Source organism: Microcaecilia unicolor, chromosome 2 (genome assembly GCF_901765095.1).
Source record: "Microcaecilia unicolor chromosome 2, aMicUni1.1, whole genome shotgun sequence".
NCBI classification, from domain to species: Eukaryota; Metazoa; Chordata; class Amphibia; order Gymnophiona; family Siphonopidae; genus Microcaecilia; species Microcaecilia unicolor.
The window spans coordinates 205,832,833-205,852,665 of record NC_044032.1 but is presented as its reverse complement, the minus strand read 5'-3'; the positions used below and the strand labels follow the sequence as shown (position 1 = coordinate 205,852,665).

General features: G+C 44.2%; 1 protein-coding gene across 2 annotated transcripts in view; it reads right to left on the bottom strand.

Moving 5' to 3' along the window:
- Positions 1-468: 468 nt before the first annotated feature.
- Positions 469-19,833, bottom strand: part of PTCH1 (patched 1) — a 116,194-nt gene continuing 96,829 nt past the window's right edge. For both annotated transcript variants that reach the window (XM_030193648.1, XM_030193647.1), the window contains exons 20-24: positions 18,688-18,830; positions 13,227-13,326; positions 11,587-11,841; positions 9,082-9,604; positions 469-1,770 (exon numbers count right to left, since the gene is read on the bottom strand). In XM_030193648.1, the coding sequence (XP_030049508.1) occupies positions 9,083-9,604; positions 11,587-11,841; positions 13,227-13,326; positions 18,688-18,830 (1,020 nt within the window). In that variant the 3' untranslated portion in view covers positions 469-1,770; position 9,082. The remainder of the gene's footprint in view (positions 1,771-9,081; positions 9,605-11,586; positions 11,842-13,226; positions 13,327-18,687; positions 18,831-19,833) is intronic.

Sequence of the window (19,833 nt, the reverse complement as noted above, 5' to 3'; positions counted from 1 at the left end):
TCAGCCGAATAGTTTTTTCATTTTTCGTATTCGGCTGAATAGTAAAATATGCTATTTGGTACAGCTCTAGTCCAAGGTTCAAATCCTGCTTCTCCCACTAACATCTTATAACTTTGGGCATGGCACTATCTACTCATTTAGGAGCCCTTTAACTAAGCAGCGGTAAAGCCCACCGAGGGCTTACCGTGCGGTAATTCGGAACTATCACGGGCCCAACACGGACAGCAGTTCCACCCCCAGTACACAGCATTTCTGGTGCTATGGAAAATAGGTCCCTATTTTTTTTTTACCACAGTAGTTACCCAGCAGTAACTGGGCAAGCGCCATGCACTGCCCAGTTACTGCCGTGTTAGCGCAGTAGCCCTTACCGCCACCTCAATGGGTGATGGTAACTGCTCCCCCCCCCCCCCCCCCCCAACATGGCCAATCGGTAAGTGCAATCTTACCGCATGGACATTTCTTTTTTTTTCGGCCTTTTTATCTGCATTAGTAAAAAGGGCCTCAGCCTGCAGCAAAAATGGTCACCACCGCTAGGGCCCCTTTTAATGCAGATTAGAAAAAGGGACCCCCTTAGATTGTAAGCTCTCTGTGGCAGGAACTTACAGCACAAGTATGTATTCAGGTATAGTTAAGCCACATTCAGCATTATTTGGAAAGTCAAGGCTGTGGGGGCAAAACTCCAAGCTGGCCTAGTCTGTTGAGGTGACCCAGAACAGGTGTTTCACTACCTCAAAAGGGAGGAAATTGACAGCAGTCTAAGTGCTCTACGGCTGTTCCACTAGCACCCAGTGGAGGGAGGAGCCAGAACTCCCAGCACCAAGGGGTTAATAAATACATTAAAGCAGAGGTCCCCAAATTTGGTCCCGGGGTGCTGCAGCCCAGTCTGGTTCTCAACATTTCCACAATGAACATGGATAGGAGATTCGCGCTCAAGAGGCAGCACACGAGAACAGATCTCACATCCACTGTAGAAATCCCAAAAAGCAGACTGGGTTGTAGTCGTTCAGACTGGATTTAGGAATCTCTGCACTATGGGCCACAATACAGCAAAAGGGATTACAGTACATGAGAAAACACCATCCATTCACACACACACACTTACAACAGAACAAACCACAGTTGGCTAAACCTACTTAAGACATCAGGATTAGCATGCTTTTCTTCATATCTGCTCATCAACAGGAAAAACAAAAAAAAAAAAAAAAAGAAATTTTTTTTAAGTTTCACGCATAGCGTGTTTGAACGTCAACAGTAACAGTTCATACTACCACAGCCTTGTGATATGCAAATTTAAAATATTTTAAAACCAATAGACATTTACAAAACATGACAATTTCCTATTACATAAGCAATATTTGCATAGAATTAATTATACAAGTAAATTATACAATATTTAAGCAGCAGCAAGGTATGCTGAAATTATGGACTAAGGTTAAGCTTAGTTGTGTGGCACAGAACAACGTACAATGAAGCCCCGAGCAAAAATCAACATTGTCCACACTCTACACGGGAGCTGTGCAAATTCCATCCCCCCATCTAACAGTTCTGCTATTTTACAAACAATGTTCATCTGTATGTTACACATGTGTACACCTTTTAAATTATTTATAGACTTACTGAACACAATAATACAAATAGGTTACAGTAATAAGGAACACTGTTGTCCTGATGCAGCATTGTCCCTCTCCCACCACTTCCAGCGGCTCCTCTCAAAGTTCTGGAAAGAAGGGTTTCCCATCTTTGGCCTTCTATGCTTGTTCCTACGCATCCCTGAAGAGCAGAAAAAGACACAAAGTTATAGCTTTTCCACTTTTAAGTAGCAAACCCTGCTCCCTCCTCCCAAGCTGCCATCAGCTACTCCCAGCGGTGTCTGAGGACCACAATCCATTTGGGCTTTCAGGATTTCCCCAAAGAATATGCACAAGTTCTGTTCGTGTGCACTGCCTCCATTGTATGCAAATAGATCTCATGCATATTTATTGTGGAAATCCTGAAAACCCGACCTGGCAAGGGCCAAGGTTTGACACCCTAGCTATTCAATCCAGATTTATTGGAAAGGCATGAGGATGTAATACTGCCTCAGTCTACCACTACTGTTAGTCATTTCTAAGTGCTGTCAGGTGTACACCGCACTGTGCATTTGATTTATTTTCCACACTTATAGCCCACCTACAACTAAATGGGGTACAAAGAAAACATACATAAAAATATAAAGCATCTACTGCTTCAAAACCTCTTAAAATATTTTTGTATTTGCTCACACCTTTTTCAGTAGTAGCTCAAGGCGAGTTACATTCAGGTCACTAGGTATTTTCCCTGTCCCTGAAGGGCTCATACCGTTTGTACATGAGGCAATGGAGGATTAAGTGACTTGCCCCAAATCACAAAGAGCAGCAGTGGGATTTGAACTGGGCACCTCTGGATGTCAAAAATGGCAATCTACCACTAGGCCACTCCTCCACTCCATTAGCAGATGTACCATTGCCTAACCTGCAACCTGGAAACATCTTCAAGCTCCAACAAATACAACTTTTTAAACTGCTTTGCACTTGCGCACATAGGCGTCCCTGCTCCATACAGTTTAGTCAAGACAAAAAGCAAGGCTGGCTTAACCACTGGACCAGGTGAGGCTCTGGCCCAGGGCACCGGCGATTAAGGGTGCCAAAATACCCAGCCTCTGACCTCACCTGGCTTACAGGTTAAGCCTTTTCTCCCCCCCCCTTCTCTCTTCCACCTCTCTCTCTTCCACCTCCCCATGGGTCCAGCACTGCTCCCTCACCTCTCTTTCACTCTCCTGCGGCCCTCTAAAGTGTTGACTGCCAGTGGCAGCAGCAGCAGCAAGACAAGTTCCTTTGGCCAGCCTCTGGATCTTCCCTCTGCTGCATCCTGCCTCCTCTGATGCCATTTCCTGTGGGAGGAACGTGGCAGAGGGAAGATCCAGGGGCTGGCTGAATGAAGCTTGCTACCAGTGACTGAAGTAAACTTTAGAGGACTACGGAGGAATGAGAAACATGAGGGAGCAGTACTAGACCCGAACTGAGGGGGAAGAGACTGGCTCAGGGAAGGAGGGGAGAGGAGAAAGGTAAATGAGGAGACAGGAGGTGCCGGAAGTGATGCAATGGGGAGGCGCCACCAAAGCAAGTTGGCTCAGGACACCATTATCCCTTGAGCCGGCCCTGATAAGTTCCAGTAGAATATATTATAGAGAAATGATTACACTGTAAAACCAACCACATAAAGGAGTGGAAGAGTGGCCTAGTGGTTAGAGCACTGGTCTTGCAATCCAGAGGTGGCCGATTCAAATCCCACTGCTGCTCCTTGTGATCTTGGGCAAGTCACTTAACCCTCCACTGTCTCAGGTACAAACTTAGATTGTGAGCCCTCCTGGGACAGAGAAATATCCAGAGTACCTGAATATAACTAACCTTGAGCTACTAGTGAAAAAGGTGTGAGCAAAATCTAAATAAATAAATAAATAAAAGAAAGGCGAGTTTCCAGTTGGAATTTGAATACAGTCAGATGAAACAACACACCAACTCAGCAAGTCTATCCTAGGCAAAAGGTTTAAACAGCAGAGATGGGAGTTAGCAATGGAGGAAAGATGGTGGAAAAGAGTACCAAAGAGTGACTTTGGCAGATGAATGAGTTCAAAAGGAAGAAGGTAAGGAAAAAGAAGATAGGTAATACGGAGCTGTAGAGAGAAGGCATTTGTAGATGAGCAATAGAAGCCTGAACTCTGTCCGACAGTCATAATGATGTCTGGAGAAATGTTACATGGTTCTACTGACGTAGAAGGAAGATCACAGGTATCTGAATTCAAGAAAGCGTGGGACAAGCACAGTGGCTTTCTGAGAGAGGGAAAAAAAAAATAAAAGAGAAGCAGTTGTGGATAGACAAACTGGATAAGCTATATGTTTTTTTTATCTGTCATTTTCTATGGATATGTATGAATTTGTGCAGCTGCATTTTGAATAGTCTGCAGTACAGAAAGATGGTTTCATCTGAGATGTGCGAGGAGTAGGCCGAAGCAGTCTTATGCCCAAACTAAATGAGAGCGGATAAGTGTTTTGCTAACATGCATAGTAAGGAAGGGATAGATTTTTAGCAATGCTGAACAGGAACAAAATGACACTCTTTAGCAGTGTTTTTCATATGTGCAGAAAATGAGAGGAATCAGGGGTGGGGGGGGGGGGGGGGGTGGAGGAAGAAGAAAGAGAAGGACAGTTTGTCTCTAGGGGCATTAGGGATTATAACAAACATCTTGCTCCTGGTTGATATAGAGGCCTATTTTCAAAGCACTTAGACTTACAAAGTTCCATAGTAACCTATGGAACTCTGTAAGTCTAAGTGCTTTGAAAATGAGCCCCATTGTGTATCTAGATTTTCAGAAGGCGTTTGATAAAGTCCCTCATGAAAGACTACAGTGGAAATTAGAGGGACATGGGATCGGAGGTAGTGTCTTACTGTGGATTAAAAATTGGTTGAAAGATAGGAAACAGAGTAGGGTTAAAAGGTCAATATTTGCAATGTAGAAGGGTAGTTAGTGGGGTCCCTTAGGGATCTGTGCTGGGACCTCTGCTTTTTAACATATTCATAAATGACCTAGAGATGGGGTAACTAGTGAGGTAATCAAATTTGCTGATGACACAAAGTTATTCAAAGTCGTCAAATCGCAGGAAGATTGTGAAAAATTACAAGAGGACCTTACGAGACTGGGCGTCTAAATGGCAGATGACGTTTAATGTGAACAAGTGCAAAGTGATGCATGTGGGAAAGAGGAACCCAAACTATAGCTACGTCATTGCAGGGTTCAGCGTTAGGAGTCACAGACCAAGAAAGGTATCTAGTTGTCATCGTTGATGATACGTTGAAACCTTCTGCTCAATGTGCTGCTGAGGCTAGGAAAGCAATTGAATGTTGGGTATTATTAGGAAAGGGATGGAAAACAAAAATGAGGGTATTATTCTGCCATTGTATCGCTCCATGGTGCGACCGCACCTCGAGTAGTGTGTGCAATTCTGGTCGCCGCACTTCAAAAAAGATATAGTGGAATTAGAAAAGGTGCAGAGAAGGGCAACAAAGATGATACAGGGGATGGGACAACTTCCCTATGAGGAAAGGCTGAAGAGGCTGGGGCTCTTTAGCTTGGAGAAAAGGGGGATGAGGGGAGATATGATAGAGGTCTATAAGATAATGAGTGGAATGGAAAGGGTCGATGTGAAGCGTCTGTTTACGCTTTCCAAAAATACTAGGACAAGGGGGCATGTGATGAAGCTGCAGTGTAGTACATTTAGAACAAATTGGAGGAAATTTTTCTTCACTCAACACGTAATTCGTTGCCGGAAAAAGTGGTTAAGGCGGTTGACTTAGCAGAATTTGAAAAAAAGGGTTGGACGGCTTCCTGGAGGAAAAGGCCATAGAATGTTATTGAATGTACGTGGGAAAAATCCACTATTTCTGGGATGGGCGGGACAAATTGTTCTTTTGGCCGCTGTTGGAGACAGGGTGCTGGGCTCGATGGACCCTTGGTCTGTCCCAGCACGACGATGCTTATGTACTGGCACAGTATCTCTCAAAGTGACTGTACTGCTCCTGAATTGGGTGGGTGGATGTCAGGATGGAGGCTTACAGTTTTTGTATTGGGAGTGGGGAGAGTTGGGGTTTTTGTACTTTGTTTCTGAAGTACGGAGAGTTTGTGATGGTTCCAAGATGATGTTGTTATGCACTTTATGTACCCGGAGTAGAGGAGTGGCCTAATGGTTAGTGCAGCTGGCTTTGATCATGATGTCCTGGGTTCAATTCCCACTGCAACTCTGGGCAAGTCACTTAACCCTCCACTTGTTGTGAGAGCTGGGAAGATCCTCCTGGTCTTCAGAAGAAGCTGAACTCCTGGGCCTAGCATCTGATGAATATTCATTGTGGCCAGCCCAAAAGTCAGACCCATTTCTGTGCACCTCAGGGATGCAGTATGCCTTCTTTGATCTTCACATTGCTTGTATAACCCACTGTCACTTTAAACTTAACGTGGCCAATTCAGGTCACAAGTACCTGGCAAGATCGCAGAACAGTAAAACAGATTTTATGCTGCTTATCCTAGGAATAAGCAGTCGATTTTCCCAAGTCCATCTTAATAAAGACTTATGGGCTTTTTTCCCCCCAGGAAATTATTCAAACTTTTTAAAACCCTGCTAACCTAACTACTTTTACCACATGCTCTGGCAACTAATTCCAGAGTTTAATTACACGTCGAGTGAAGAAAAATTTTTCTCTGGTTTGTTTTAATTTACCACTTAATAGCTTCATTGCATGCCCCCTAGGATAAGCAGCATGAAATCTGTTTCACACTTTTGGGATCTGGCCAGGTACTTGCGACTTGGATTGGCCACTGTGGGAAACAGGATACAGGGCTTGATGGATCTTCAGTTTGTCCCAGTATAGCAATGCTTATGTAACAAGGGGTTAGTAAAAACAATGGGAGAGGAAGTAGTTGGTAAGCAGAGCATATATGGAAGGGAGACAAGGTGGAGACAACAAGGGGGGTAAGGTGATATGCGAGGTGGGGCGGGGGTGGAAGAAGAGCTAGAGACAAAGTAAGTGGACATGTGGAAATAAGGTGGAGGGGGGAGATGGAGATAGAGGGTAAGGAGATGTATGTGGAAGTATAAATGAGATGGAGGGGTAGAGCTGGACACAGAGGGTAAAAGAACATGTGGAATAGGAGGGTAAGCGGGAGACTGGGCAACGGGGGGCATATGGTGTATTGTTGGATGAAGTGATGGAGGCAACATGATGTGAATGCAGGAGGGGTAATATGAGCTAAGAGAAAAATGTTGAAGGGAGATGAGCTGGGGTAGGAGACAGCGAGTGTTGGAAGAGGATGATCTGAAGGTTGTGGGGGGGGGGGGGGGGGGGGGGGGGGGGACAGACAGTGTTGAATGAGGATAGTGTGTGTATGAGTCTGTGTGTAGGGGAGACGTGACCTCCAGCCTTATATTTAGGGTTTCTGGATTTCATGTATTTTCATTTGCAAATCTGTGGAACCCAAGAGGAATTTGTAGGTAACTTTTTTCAGCTGCTGCTATTTGTTGCAACAATAATGAACACCCCTGTTTTGCTGCAAGAAATCAGCACTGTCTACAGCTCTGAGCTTCCCTTGGGACATGAACTGAAATTAAAAAATAAAAAGCACTGAAAGCCAGACACCCTAGCTATGGTGCTCTATTAGTGTATTGCTGGGAAAATCTGCACTGAGAACTTTCACATTTTGCATCTTTGAGTAAGAATTTTTCTGTTTAGAAGTTATAATGTATTTTGATATAGTCTGCAATTAAAAAAAAAATGCTGTACCACAGAATTCCCCCAGGAGTAATAGTTGTGGTTTCCCTTTAAACCCTGCTCTGAGCACAAGGGATGCAGAGTCATTTGCTATTGCTTTTTTGTTCAGGTAAGACTGTTGCTGGAAATATGCTCAGAAGGTAAATTTACAACATGTCACCTGGTCTGGAGTTACTCTATACAGGCACAGATGCTTGTGTGTGCATAAAAACAACCCTCTGAAAACCTGAACGGACTCTGGTTAAACACCTGCACACATTTACACTTGGTCAGAACTACAGGATGACCGAAACAGAGTTTACCTGTTTCAGCTGAAACCAAATCCATAGCCTAAGTCCTCCATACAGTTTCCCCCCCCCCCCCCCCTCTTATCAGAAACAAGGTAAAAAACGGAGTCAGCTGATTCTGGCGACAAACCAGTGGCAGGCCAGTTTTAAAAATTCAATGATGTGGCAATGTGCTGTGAACCACCTAAGAAAGATGGTGGGGCCGATATTCAGACCGCAGGAGTTAGACCGGCTAATTCCAGCGGTTGGCGCTGAGCCTGGATAGTCAATGCTTGGCTGTTTCCGGTGACTGGCATGGAATATCCGGTTTATTTTTGGCTGGTTTAAAGATAACCGGCTAAGTCGAAATTCAGACATAGCCGGTTATCTTTAAAACGGCCAAAAGAAAAAGCTTTTACTGTAACACACACAACCGACCTGATATTTCAAAAAGATTTAATCAGGCAGGAGAGGCTTCTGCCTGGTTAAACTCCTTTAATATTCTGCAGGTCAACTGGGTAATGCTGCCGAGTATCACTGCTAACTGACAGTTCCCTAACTGTCCAGGGGCCCTTTTACAACGGCGCGGTGAAAAATGGCCTGCGGTAGTGCAGACGTGTGTTTTGGGCACGCACAGAATCATTTTTCAGCGCACCTGTAAAAAAATGCCTTTTTTAATTTTTTGCCGAAAATGGACGTGCGACAAAATGAAAATTGCCGCGTGTCCATTTTGGGTCTGAGACCTACTGCCAGCCATAGACCTAGCGGTAAAGTCTCACATGGTAACTGAGCGGTAATGACCTGTGCGTGTCAAACGCCACTTGGCGCGCGTCCGATACGCACGTCCGAAAATAAAAATATTTTCGGACTTGCGTATCAGAGATGCGCCAAAATGAATTTACCGCAAGAGCCACGCGGTAGCCGGGTGGTAACTCCATTCTGGTGTGAATAGAAGCTTATGCGGCTTAGCAAATGGGCCCCTTGGTTAGGGACAGTCCGGGAGCCATTATGTAGCCAGTTAGCTGCAATATTTCAGTCCACTAACCAGCTACGTAAGGGCATAGCTAGAACAGCAAAAAGGCCGAGTTAACTGGGCAGCGGAGCTGGTTAACTTCCAAGTCGGTGCACAAACCCAGACATTCAACGCCCAAGAGCCACAATTGCCCTGGCTTTGAATATTCAAGGTTAGGTTCAGCCTGTGGATGTGAGCGGCTTACAAGCTGCAGGCTGAATATTACCCCCAACATGTCTAGTTTTGAAAATAAAAGTTGTTGCCATCCCAGGAATACCTTCACAAAAAGTAAGGTTAAAAGCATGCACATTGTGGAAAAAGGTACCTATTTGCAGTCACATATAGGGTGGGTAAAAAAAAAAAAAACCCAAAAAAACCCCCCTGTCAATTAAACCACCTTGCAAAACGAAACTCCACCATCTAGTGACACGCTCCCAAAAAACATGTCGTCAAAGCACAGAAAGTTACCTTAATCCGAACTGTTCCCACAAGTCCTTTCTTCACATTCAACATCTTGCAATTCTATTACATCTACTTTACAGTTCCTTTGCTCACAGTGAACGCCGAAAGGCACATGGGGGTCCTGAAAAGTTCCATGGTTTGTTTCGTGGTACCCCTCGTAAGACGGGAATCCTCCACACAAGTTATGGCTGTGCACAGAAGGGTGTACCGCAACAGTAACTGAAGCGGAGGCAGTCACAGTAGTGATGGGCTGGCAGTATGCCGGCCTCGGAGGGCCCGTGGCAGTGAATGCTGGGTTTCGAATGTTCTGAGAGTGGGACCTTTGCCCCGAGCGGTCCCTAGTACTAGGTCCACAATGCCCTTCAGTAGACGTTTCAAAAGCGTCCCTGCGCAGTCTGTAAGGTGGTGGGTGCGGCCCTTCCCTCAGCTCCCGCTTGGGCTGTCTGCTGTGCTGCCGCTGTGATCCCACTTCCTGGCTGGGCTGATGCCTGGAGCTTAATGGGTTATGTCTGGTATCTGGCTGAACCACCTGAAAATAAGAAGAATACTTTATTAGCGGGGTGCCAGTCTTGTACTTACAAAAGTAACAAAAATGTCTTCATTAAAAGGACTCCTACAATAACCCCTAGTAGTGTACAAATAAATGTACATTCATAAGGCCTGGGCTGCCTCCTGTGGTCGGTGCTGAGAATGGATATGCCAGGATATTTCCTGTGACCAGCACTGAACATCTGGTTTATTTTTGGCAGGTTTAAACATAATTGGCCACGCCGATATTCAGCTCTGGGCGGTTAAATTTAAAACTAGCCAGAAAAATATACCTTCTATTTCAGCGGCCTAATTTCCCACCAAACTTAGCCGATGATGTGCTGAATATTAGCGGACAGCCGGTTAAATCACGCGATATAACCAGTTATCCACTAAGCACTAACTGGCAATATTCAGCAGGAGATAACTGGCTATCTCCTGCTGAATACTGCTTGATAAGTACCATTTAACTGGCCAGGAGTTGTTCCTGGCGGTGAAATGGTTTTAAATATCAGGTAGAGTTTATAAAACGTGTGCATATGCTGCATTTCTCCCCTGTGAATGCCTAGGGTTACCATATTTGCCCTGAGAAAAAAAAAGGGCACCAATATCCGTGCTCCCTCCCCACCCCTTCCCCACTCCCACAGTCACGACTTGAACCCCCCCCCCCAAAGAAAGCCATCGTCTTCTATATATTTCTCTCCCCTCAAATCCTTTTCCAGCCTTCCTCCACCCACTTTTTTTTTTAACAGCTCCCTCACCCCCCCCCCCCCCCCCCCCACATTCCACATCCCCTCCCCTCTCGTGCCATGGAGCCTCCCACCAGTCAGCAGCTTCAACCAAGCTTGTGTCAGCTGAGGCCTGCATCCGCAGTCTGCAGCGCAAGTCAATGAATGCAACTTCGCTTCCTGATCCGTGCTCTCAGTCTACTGCTTGCTTGCTCTAGTCTTGTCTGCCTGCTCTCCTCACGTCACGCAGACTGCCCAAGAACAGCCTGCTTGGCTATTTTTAGGTACTCCGGACTAGTCCAGTCCCGGCCTCTCTTGGCCCAAATTCAAGGATTATGTTCCCGGAGTTGGACCCGACTTGACCACAACAAATCCTGCGGTCTGCGATGAGCTGCGCCACCCAAGCAAGTTTAGCTTTAGCAACAGGACAGGCGATGTCCAGAAGACAAAGCCTGCGGTGCCAGCCTCTTTCTCTCGCTGTCAATGCAGCACCGTCCGCACACATCGGCACCTCATTTGACCTGACCTCCTCTCTTGTCCTTACTTGACCTGACCTTAGTTGCCCAACGTGAAGCATGCACTGCACGAGGACCTTGCGCGCAGGTCCCAAAGCAGGAGGATTCACATGCATGTGCCAGTCAGGTCAGGTGACCACTCTACTGGCACAAACATGGGAACCTGGAAAAATGATAAAAAATTAAAAACCTGCCCGGAGTTCCGACGGTGCCCTCAAAAAGAGGACATGTCCAGGGAAACCCGGACGTATGGTAATCCTATGAATGCCTGCATGAGGGGTTTGTACAAATGCATGCCATCTTGTTGCACCTGGTTGTAGAGCTTTCTAAGAGCACTTTCCCAGATGCAAAAACTTTTTTTAAACAGAAGTGACCCCACAAATGTCTGGTGCAGTGGGGGAACCCCAGCCAGTCAGGGTTATAGGGATATCCACAATGAATATGCATGAGCTTGATTTGCATACCAAGGAGACAATGTAGGCAATTCTCTCAGGAATATTCATTGTGGAAATCCCTAAAAACCTGAGTGGTTGGGGTCTTTATCTGCTGTCATTTCTATGTTAAATGAGAGAGCAGGGAGTTAGAAGCCCTGTCTGGATTAACCTCAAAGCCTGCTGTCCTAAGAAAATGCAAGGACCCCTGCCCCAGACTACAGAAAGGGAGGTTTACATTTAATGTTATGCTTTAAGTTCAACGTTTTTAACAGTGATGAGCACTGGTAGGGAAAGTAATATGCTTACTGTGGATCTGGGAAAGACAGGATTCTCCGTTGCTTCGACTATAACCCGATGGGTCGGCTGGCCAGAGACGCGATGAGCTTCGTACTGATGGAGCTCCTCACTGATTCCCGACACAGTGGTCTGAGAACAGTACTCTGAATCGGACGAATCTGACCCACTGTTGGTGTGTCCCGGTGGCTCTGCAAACCTCACAACACTGGGCGGTGGTTCAGGTGACGGGGTGGGCAACTGGTCTCGTCCATTCGTTGGCAAAACCTAAATAAGGACAACCAGTTTTACTGCCATGTATAAAACATTTACTTACACACAATAAACCTGGCTATTTCTGATAAAATGAAACCCTTGCCGCAGTGGTTACCCACCAGTTTTACCATTTAAAATAAAATAGGTGAGACCACTGCAGTTTAATGCTGAAGTCTCCTGGCACTGGGTAACGGGAAACAGCTGAGCGATGCTCTGAACCAAGACATAAGAACATTCTAGCCCAGTATCCTGCTTCCAACAGTGGCCAATCCAGGTCACAAGTACCCAAATAGTAAGATTCATGCTACTGATCCCTGGAACAAGCAGTGGCTTTTCCTGTCTCAATAGCAGACTATAGACTGTTCCTCCAGGAACTTGTCCAAACTTTTTCTAAACCCAGATACGCTAACTGCCATTACCACTGGGGATGTGCGGAATATTCGTGTTCGATTCGGCCCTGAATACATTATTCATATTTGGCCAAATTGCAATTTAAATTCAAGTACGAATAATCCAGGGCTCTACTGTGCTAAATCCTACTGAAACACACACAATCTCTGATTTTGATTGCTTCTTTTGTTATGTTAAAGCTCAATACCCAATATTTGTATTCAGCCGAATAATAAAATATACTATTTGGTACAGCTCTAGATACCACAACAAAAGTTTCAGAGCTTAAACATTCATGGGAGTGAAAAAAAAACCCATTTCCTCCTTAGACCTCTTAGTAATGAGCTGGAGTGCCCTCCTTAAACGTACATGGGGTCACTTATAGGGGGAAACACTGCTGCAGTGAGTGGCAGCGATAATTTTGCTATTTGAACTAAAGCTCGGTAAAAAGACAACTTGAACCAGGCTGCCATAGAGGGCAAGTTAGTTAGAATTTTAGCTCTAGCTAAACAAAAAAAAAAAAAAAAAAAAAATTTGAGGAATTGTTGAGCACCTTTTTCCTACACAATTTTCCACTGTGTAGAAAAGAAACACATAACATGCAGAAAATAATGTTTGTCATGGAAAGCCAGCTTGAGACAAAATAGCTGGTTTTCAGCTGGGCCCTGGGTATGGTGCAGTTGATTTAAAAAACCCAAATGATAATATTAAAAGACAACACTTTGCTCAAGGTCACACAATGTAGGGGATTGGGTTTGTGTCCTGGTGCTCTCCCTCCCTCCTCCCACACTTCCACAATCTTTTGCCCCCCAGGGATCCAGATTAGTCAGATGAAATGCTACTAAACAAAAGGGAAGTGTTCAATTAGAACTTTTCAGGCTTTGTTTTACACACGTCAATCAAAAAAGTGTTACAGAAAAAAACCCCACAAATACTTCAAAAAGGAGCCAAAAGGAAAATACGATAAACAAAGCTACCAGTTAATTCATCTTAAAATAATTACTAACCTCCGGGTATGGACCAAAAAATGACAGCAGAACCGGAAGCAGCACCAATCCATTTAACACGCCTAGAACAGTTAAGATGGCCAGAACTGCAAAGAAGTACCTGGAGGAAAGGGGGGAAAAAAAAAGTAATTAGCAACAAACATTTAAAAAACAGATTAAAAAAATAAAATTACACAAAATCAATGATTGCTTAAAAACACAACTTGCACAAAGCCAGCAACACTTTTTTTTTTTTTTTTGCATTTTTACCTTGCACGCTACAGTCCACAACCCAAATGTGTTGGTTAGAGAAAAGAAGAGGAAAAGACACAAAAAGAAATTAGTTTAATTCACTGAGCTCTCGTGGCATGCAATGTTATTTATGTACGCGTTTCACAAACAGGAAAATATGGAACGTGAATTGAATAGATGAGCGGATGGGAAAAGGAGGGACACAAAGGAAGAGGGGGCCCCCATTAGTGAAACCCCAGCAGAAGCAAACAAATGAAGCGAAGGGGACAGAATTTAAACCATTTTATCTACGGCAGACAAGGCAGCCCACTTCTCTCAAGCGGCTAATCCACTAGCAAAAATGCTTCTACAGCCTGCAAACAGAATCACTAATTAAACTTCAAGTATGCCAGGTAAGACTCAACAACCCCCCACCCCCACTTTCCATTTCTTCATTAATCACAATCTCTCTGTGCAAACCCCTCCAAGCTTTGCCTGTTCGCCTGAAACACACACACAGTCTCTTCCTCCAGAGAACAGGAATGAGCTCGCTGCTAAAGAGAAACATTCCAATCATTCTGCTCTAAAGCTCCATCATTGTACTGACTAAGGGGCACTTCACAATGGCAGAGCAAGCTACGCTTCTGTTCAACAATTTAGCATCCCTGAATTGGCCGACGCAAAACGCCAGCATGCAGACAAAAGGCTGGAGCGCCGGGGGAAGAGGAGGAAATTGCACAAGTGGCTGTCCTTTCCCATCAGTGAGAGCCAAGGTCTGGAAACCTTCATGAATACCAAGGTAGACCTGTCAGGATCGGGAGAGCCTGACGAACTAGGGGGATTTGGCACAGCCAGAGCTCAGACTAAACTCAAAAGGCACATTCTAGAGCTAAAGGCTTCAAGAGTGCAACCTTGGCTAAGTGGTTTTTTTTTTTGTTTTTAATTATTTTTTTAGGTGGTGGTTGGGGGCGGGGTGCAGTGGGAGTTCAGGATGGCTGTGGTTTCTCTCTCTTTTCATGGCCCTTTGAATAAAGCTGCACAATGCCTCCGACCTTACTGCATCTGGGCTGCTGAATGGTTTCATGAACAGATGAGGAAAATTGGCTCCTTGTTAAAAAAAAAAAAAAAAAAAATCCCCCGCACACAGAAATATCCGGATATTCTAAACATCTTGGAACTTGTGAACTACATTAGGAGAACTTGCCAAGCCCATGGTCCTCACTAATGTAAACTACCAGGGACTTTAGACAGAGTGGGAGATACATCGACACCACGTAGAAGTAACATTTGTATCTCATCCATCTAACGCTAGAATAAACAAGCCAATTATATCGCTGTCCACTTAGAGTATACAATGTCTGTTAATTTACTCCATCTCGCTGAGCGCACTGCCGGCCTAATCCACTCCTTTCCAGAAAGCTGGGGTCCCACTGAATCCAGCTCAATCATTTTACATCTGTCCTGGAAAAAGCCAGAAAGTGCTGGAAAGCACAGACTGAGGGGAAACCAGTCAGACTCATTTATTCTCTTTTTAAAATTAGGTTACAGTAAACATTCTGCACGTTTTCATAAACACTCAAAACTGCCACCTGCGACTGTGCTCGCTACCATTCTTCCTCACACACCCCTATAACAGCAAAAGGTATGCATCTTCGGTGTTAACATTCTTGCCCCATATTCAACACCCCTTTCTTCCAAAACAAGCTTCACTGTTGGACAGAAGTGCCTAGACCACTGCTTAATTTTTGTGGCTGTGACCCTGTGATTGCAGCCAAGTAAAATTGTGTGACAGCCCCCTCCCCCCCTTGGAGGAGCAGAATAAAATGATGCCCAAATGGACAGCCCACCCAGTTCACGGCCCTAAATGTGGGCTGTACGACCCCATTTTGGGGAAACTCTGGCCTAGACCGACTATTACAGCTCTAGTTCACCACCACCACCCCTGAAAATGTTTTCCATTCTGGTCAGAGCACTGTCACTTTCGTGGTTACTCCTGCGCGTTAGCTGCGATACAAAGTAAAAATTTACTGTATTTTCTCGCAGACGCATGAACTCATCCAGCTGACTGAGGCCATCTGCTGAACCCTGGCTCTCTCTCTTTCATATCACGTTTGATTACAACAAAGAAAAAAACCAAAAAAACAGTGTTGCTGTCAAGACCAGCCTCTTCTGCAGACCTCACAGGTTTACAGAACGAAAAACGAGCACATTTCACTAGGCATCTCAAACGCTTAAGCGGGTGGGGGGGAAGCCCCTCTGTTCTCAGACCCGACAAACTCACATTTTTAACTAAACTATGTTAAGCACTTTGGGCTAAGATTTAGTAAACTGCGTCCCAGAGTCAGGTGCTGTTATAATCTGCACTAAGATAATATTCTGCAAAGGCCATTTCGCACAGCCTTTACAGGACAGTAGCTCGGTGAGCATCCTCTGCTCAACCAAGAGTAAGAACTTATGCCCGGCAAAAGCTGGTGCAAATGCCCAAGTATTCTATCACCCCTAATTTCTGGGATCGTCCTTGACCACACCCCTTGGGTCACATACTACGAAATTTAGGTATGCAGGTTATGGAACTGGACATAGGGGCACATACACACGTAACTAATTACTGCCAGTTAACTCCAATAAATGATTGTTAGGTTCTAATTGACCAATTAGTTTACACACACATCTGAGATCTGCGACCAAATATGGATGGCCCCACTGCCATTACGGGACTGTGGTATTTTTGCTGTTACTGTGCATTAGAGGGGTCTTTTACTAAGCCGCGGTAGTGTTTTTAGCTCGTGTTAGAAATCAGCTGGTGGTAAACGCCAAGGCGCTTATTATATTCCTATGGGGTATCTCGGCATTTACTACTACTACTACTATAAATCATTTCTATAGCGCTACCAGTCGTACACAGCGCTTCACAATTGAACATGAAGAAAAGACAGTCCCTGCTCAAAAGAGCTTACAATCTAAATCAGGACAGACAGACAGGACCAATAAGGATAAGGGTAGGAGAGACAGAAGGTCACATAGGGAAAGGGACTATTGAAGAGAGGAAGACAAGATAAAGGTTACGAGTAAGTGACAAGTTAGGAGTCAAAAGCAGCATCAAACAGGTAGGCCTTTAGCCCGGATTTGAAGGCGGCCAGGGATTCAGCTGTTTTTTTTTTACCGCAAACTAAAAACATTACAGCGGCTTAGTAAAAGACCCCTTAAGTGCATTTGTTTTAGGGGGTGTGTCATGAGCAGAGAATGGGCATGGAAGGCGTTCTGTGGTTAGCAGGCTGCAAATATCGCACACTAATCCACATCTTCGGATTACATTAACTCCAAGCAAAGTACTACAGAGTAGCTGCAAATTTTAACGCACCTGTAACAGCAAATGCCATGCCCCACATAAGTAGGAGAATTAAATTTTCAGCTACCACATGGTGAAGACCCGTGTTAAGCTGTGCTAACTGCAAATTTTACCATGGTTTAGTCAAGGGCCTTAAGTCTACATGTAAATCTGGCTTGTCTTTACCTCCAAGTCCCTCTAGCTGCCTCTCTGTATTTCATGATTTGAAGTTTGGGGTAATGGGATGAGGAGGAGGATGAGATGATGGGGGTGTGCAAGCTTTCTAGAAAAATCTTCAGGGCAAAACCTTGCAAACTGCTCCTTTGCACACAGGGGGGTAAATACTTAAAAGGATTTTTCACATGTAAACCCTGCTATAGATGTGCAGCTAGTATCTTATAAAAAATTACACTGTGCATAAACAGGTGGGGTAACAAGGAGGCCTGTACTTCTACCTAACTTGGAGGTAGGTAGGTCAAGGGAGGAGTTTGTATGGAGGACAAAGCATGCAAGGTATGAGGCCACAATTTAACTTGGATTGTTGCAGGTTGTGAGATATTATGTGCTTTTTATAAAATAGCTTCAGAACAGGTGCCTACGAGGCCTCTCAAATTGTTATAAAATTAATCTAATGCTAGAACATAAAAATTGCCATATTGGGACAGACCAAAGGTCCATCAAGTCCAGTATCCTTTCCAACAGTGGCCAATCTAAGTCAAAGTACCTGGAAGGATCCCAGATCAATAAAAAAGATTTTATGCTACTTATCCTAGAAATAAGCAGTAGATTTTCCAGAATCCATCTTAATACCTCATGGGCTTTTAGGAAATTATCCAAACCTTTTTAAAACCCTGCTAAGCTAACTGCTTTTACCACATTCTCTGGCAATGAATTTCAAAATTAATTACACATTCAGTGAAGAAAACTTTCTCCCATTTGTTTTAGATATAGTGGCTTCATTGCGTGCCCCTCTTAGTCCTAGAATTTTGGAAAGAGTAAACGAGCGATTCACATCTACCTGTTCCACTCCACTCACTATTTTATAGACCTCTATTGTATCTCCCCTCAGCCATCTTTTCTCCAAGCTGAAGAGCCCTAGCTTGTTTGCTTGTGAACCCCTATGAGGAAAGGCTATTCTCCTCCCTATATATGTTAATGTTTCTAGACAAGAACTTTAGGTTGCAGGCTAAGCCCAGCTCACCAGTAAGGAGTATTATGTTGTCTTATGAGGAAAGAGATGAAAGTGTACCCACAGCTTCACTCCATTTGAAAAAGGACAGGCACGATTTTAGTTGCAAACATTTACTGCTGGATTCTACATAATCACACCTTAATTTCCGCACGGACATTGAAGTGTATTCTATAACAATACATGTAACTTAACTAGATAATCAGAGCATATTCTGTAACGTGGTGTGTGCAAATTCTAAGTTGCATAGTTGAAAAGACGTCTGGCTATGTGCAGGGCGTGGCCATTTTGAAAATCTATGCACGTTGATATAGAATACACCTGCTCTGCACCTAATTTAGGCGTCTGGTTTACACCATGTAAAACATGGTGCAAATGGTCATAACTAAATTAAGTCACGTGGGAGGCGCTCGGCATAGTCTATATACCGCGTGGAAATGTAATACTATTCTATAAAATGTAGGCGTATTTTAGAGAATATGTCTAGGCGTATCTTTTTCTGTGTGGCATTTTCAGGCGCCATATATAGAATCTAGCTCTTAATTTGTAAGGTAAGGGTTTTATAGTGTTACTAAATAATATAGCATGGTGTGGGGTAAATTTGCTCAATCTTAAGCACATCTAAACACAACAGGCATGGCAGTGACCACAGCAAGCAGTGCACAAGAGCTGGAACAGTCTGAGACAAGGGTCTCTATTTATCCATACACCCACGCACAAATATTTCATTTTACCTGACAATAAAATCAAATTCTGATCCTGCGAGCATTAACACCCCCAGTAGCGTGGATACTGCTCCGTCCAACACTGGTGCAAACATGTGCTCCAAGGCCAGAACAGCCCTGCGGTTCTTGTCTCCAATGCCTGTTAAAAAAGCCTGTAAAATGAGAAATTCAAACTCATTAGACATCCATGTACTACCTCACTCTCCAAAACTACCCCCACAACTCAACCATTTAAAGTAGACATTCACCCACTTATTTAAACATACATATAGATTGATAGCAGGGTTGGAAGGAATTTCATGAGCCATGCTCCACATACTTTCCCCACTTTTTTTTTTATGTGCAGCTTTGTAAAACTGCTGCTCACATTGTGTATGCTAGAAAATGGATATGTATTTGCTGACAATCTATGTATCGTACAAAAGGCTCCACATTTGGCAAAGCCTTATGTCCTTATGTAAAAAACAAAAAAAAAAAACAACTTAGGAATGTCAACATTCCAGCCTGGACATCTCATTTCCTACACCAGGCCGCTAAGCAACACTGGCTTTAAAGGATCGCTGCGTTTGGAAGGAAGGAGACTACACACAGAAAACAGCCCAAAAGCTTGTAATAAATCAAAACAATTCTGCCCTCACACCAACTGAACAGAAGATGGGTACTGAAATGGAGCGTCACTGAGCAGTCTGGCTGGGACACACTGAGCTCATGACAGTCTGGCCAAGGCAAACCAGTACAAACAGGATTAACATTTGCTCTCAGGCAACCCTGCTCCCAGTTGTTTATACAGGGGCATCCTGTACAGCTTTTATGGCATTTCTATATTAAAAAGAAAAAAAAAAAAACATGTTCACTATACTTTCACCGGGACAAGCTCAGCTAGCCAGGAGACAGATCATGCCATGAGGTAGAGCTGAGTTTCACTTGAAGTAAGAGATATTCTATAACAAAAGATCATGAACTGTTTGGGGGGTGGGTGGAGCATTTATTTGCAGAGAATGGTGATGGAGGTGCCATTCAACTAACACCGTTGAAGGGCAAAAAGGGGAAACAGAACGGCTCAGAGAATTCTTTAGTGTGGGGAATTTTGGCACTGCTGCAAAAGAAGCAGACTAGATGGGTCTGGATTGCTTTAAGCAATGCTCTCCTTCCATA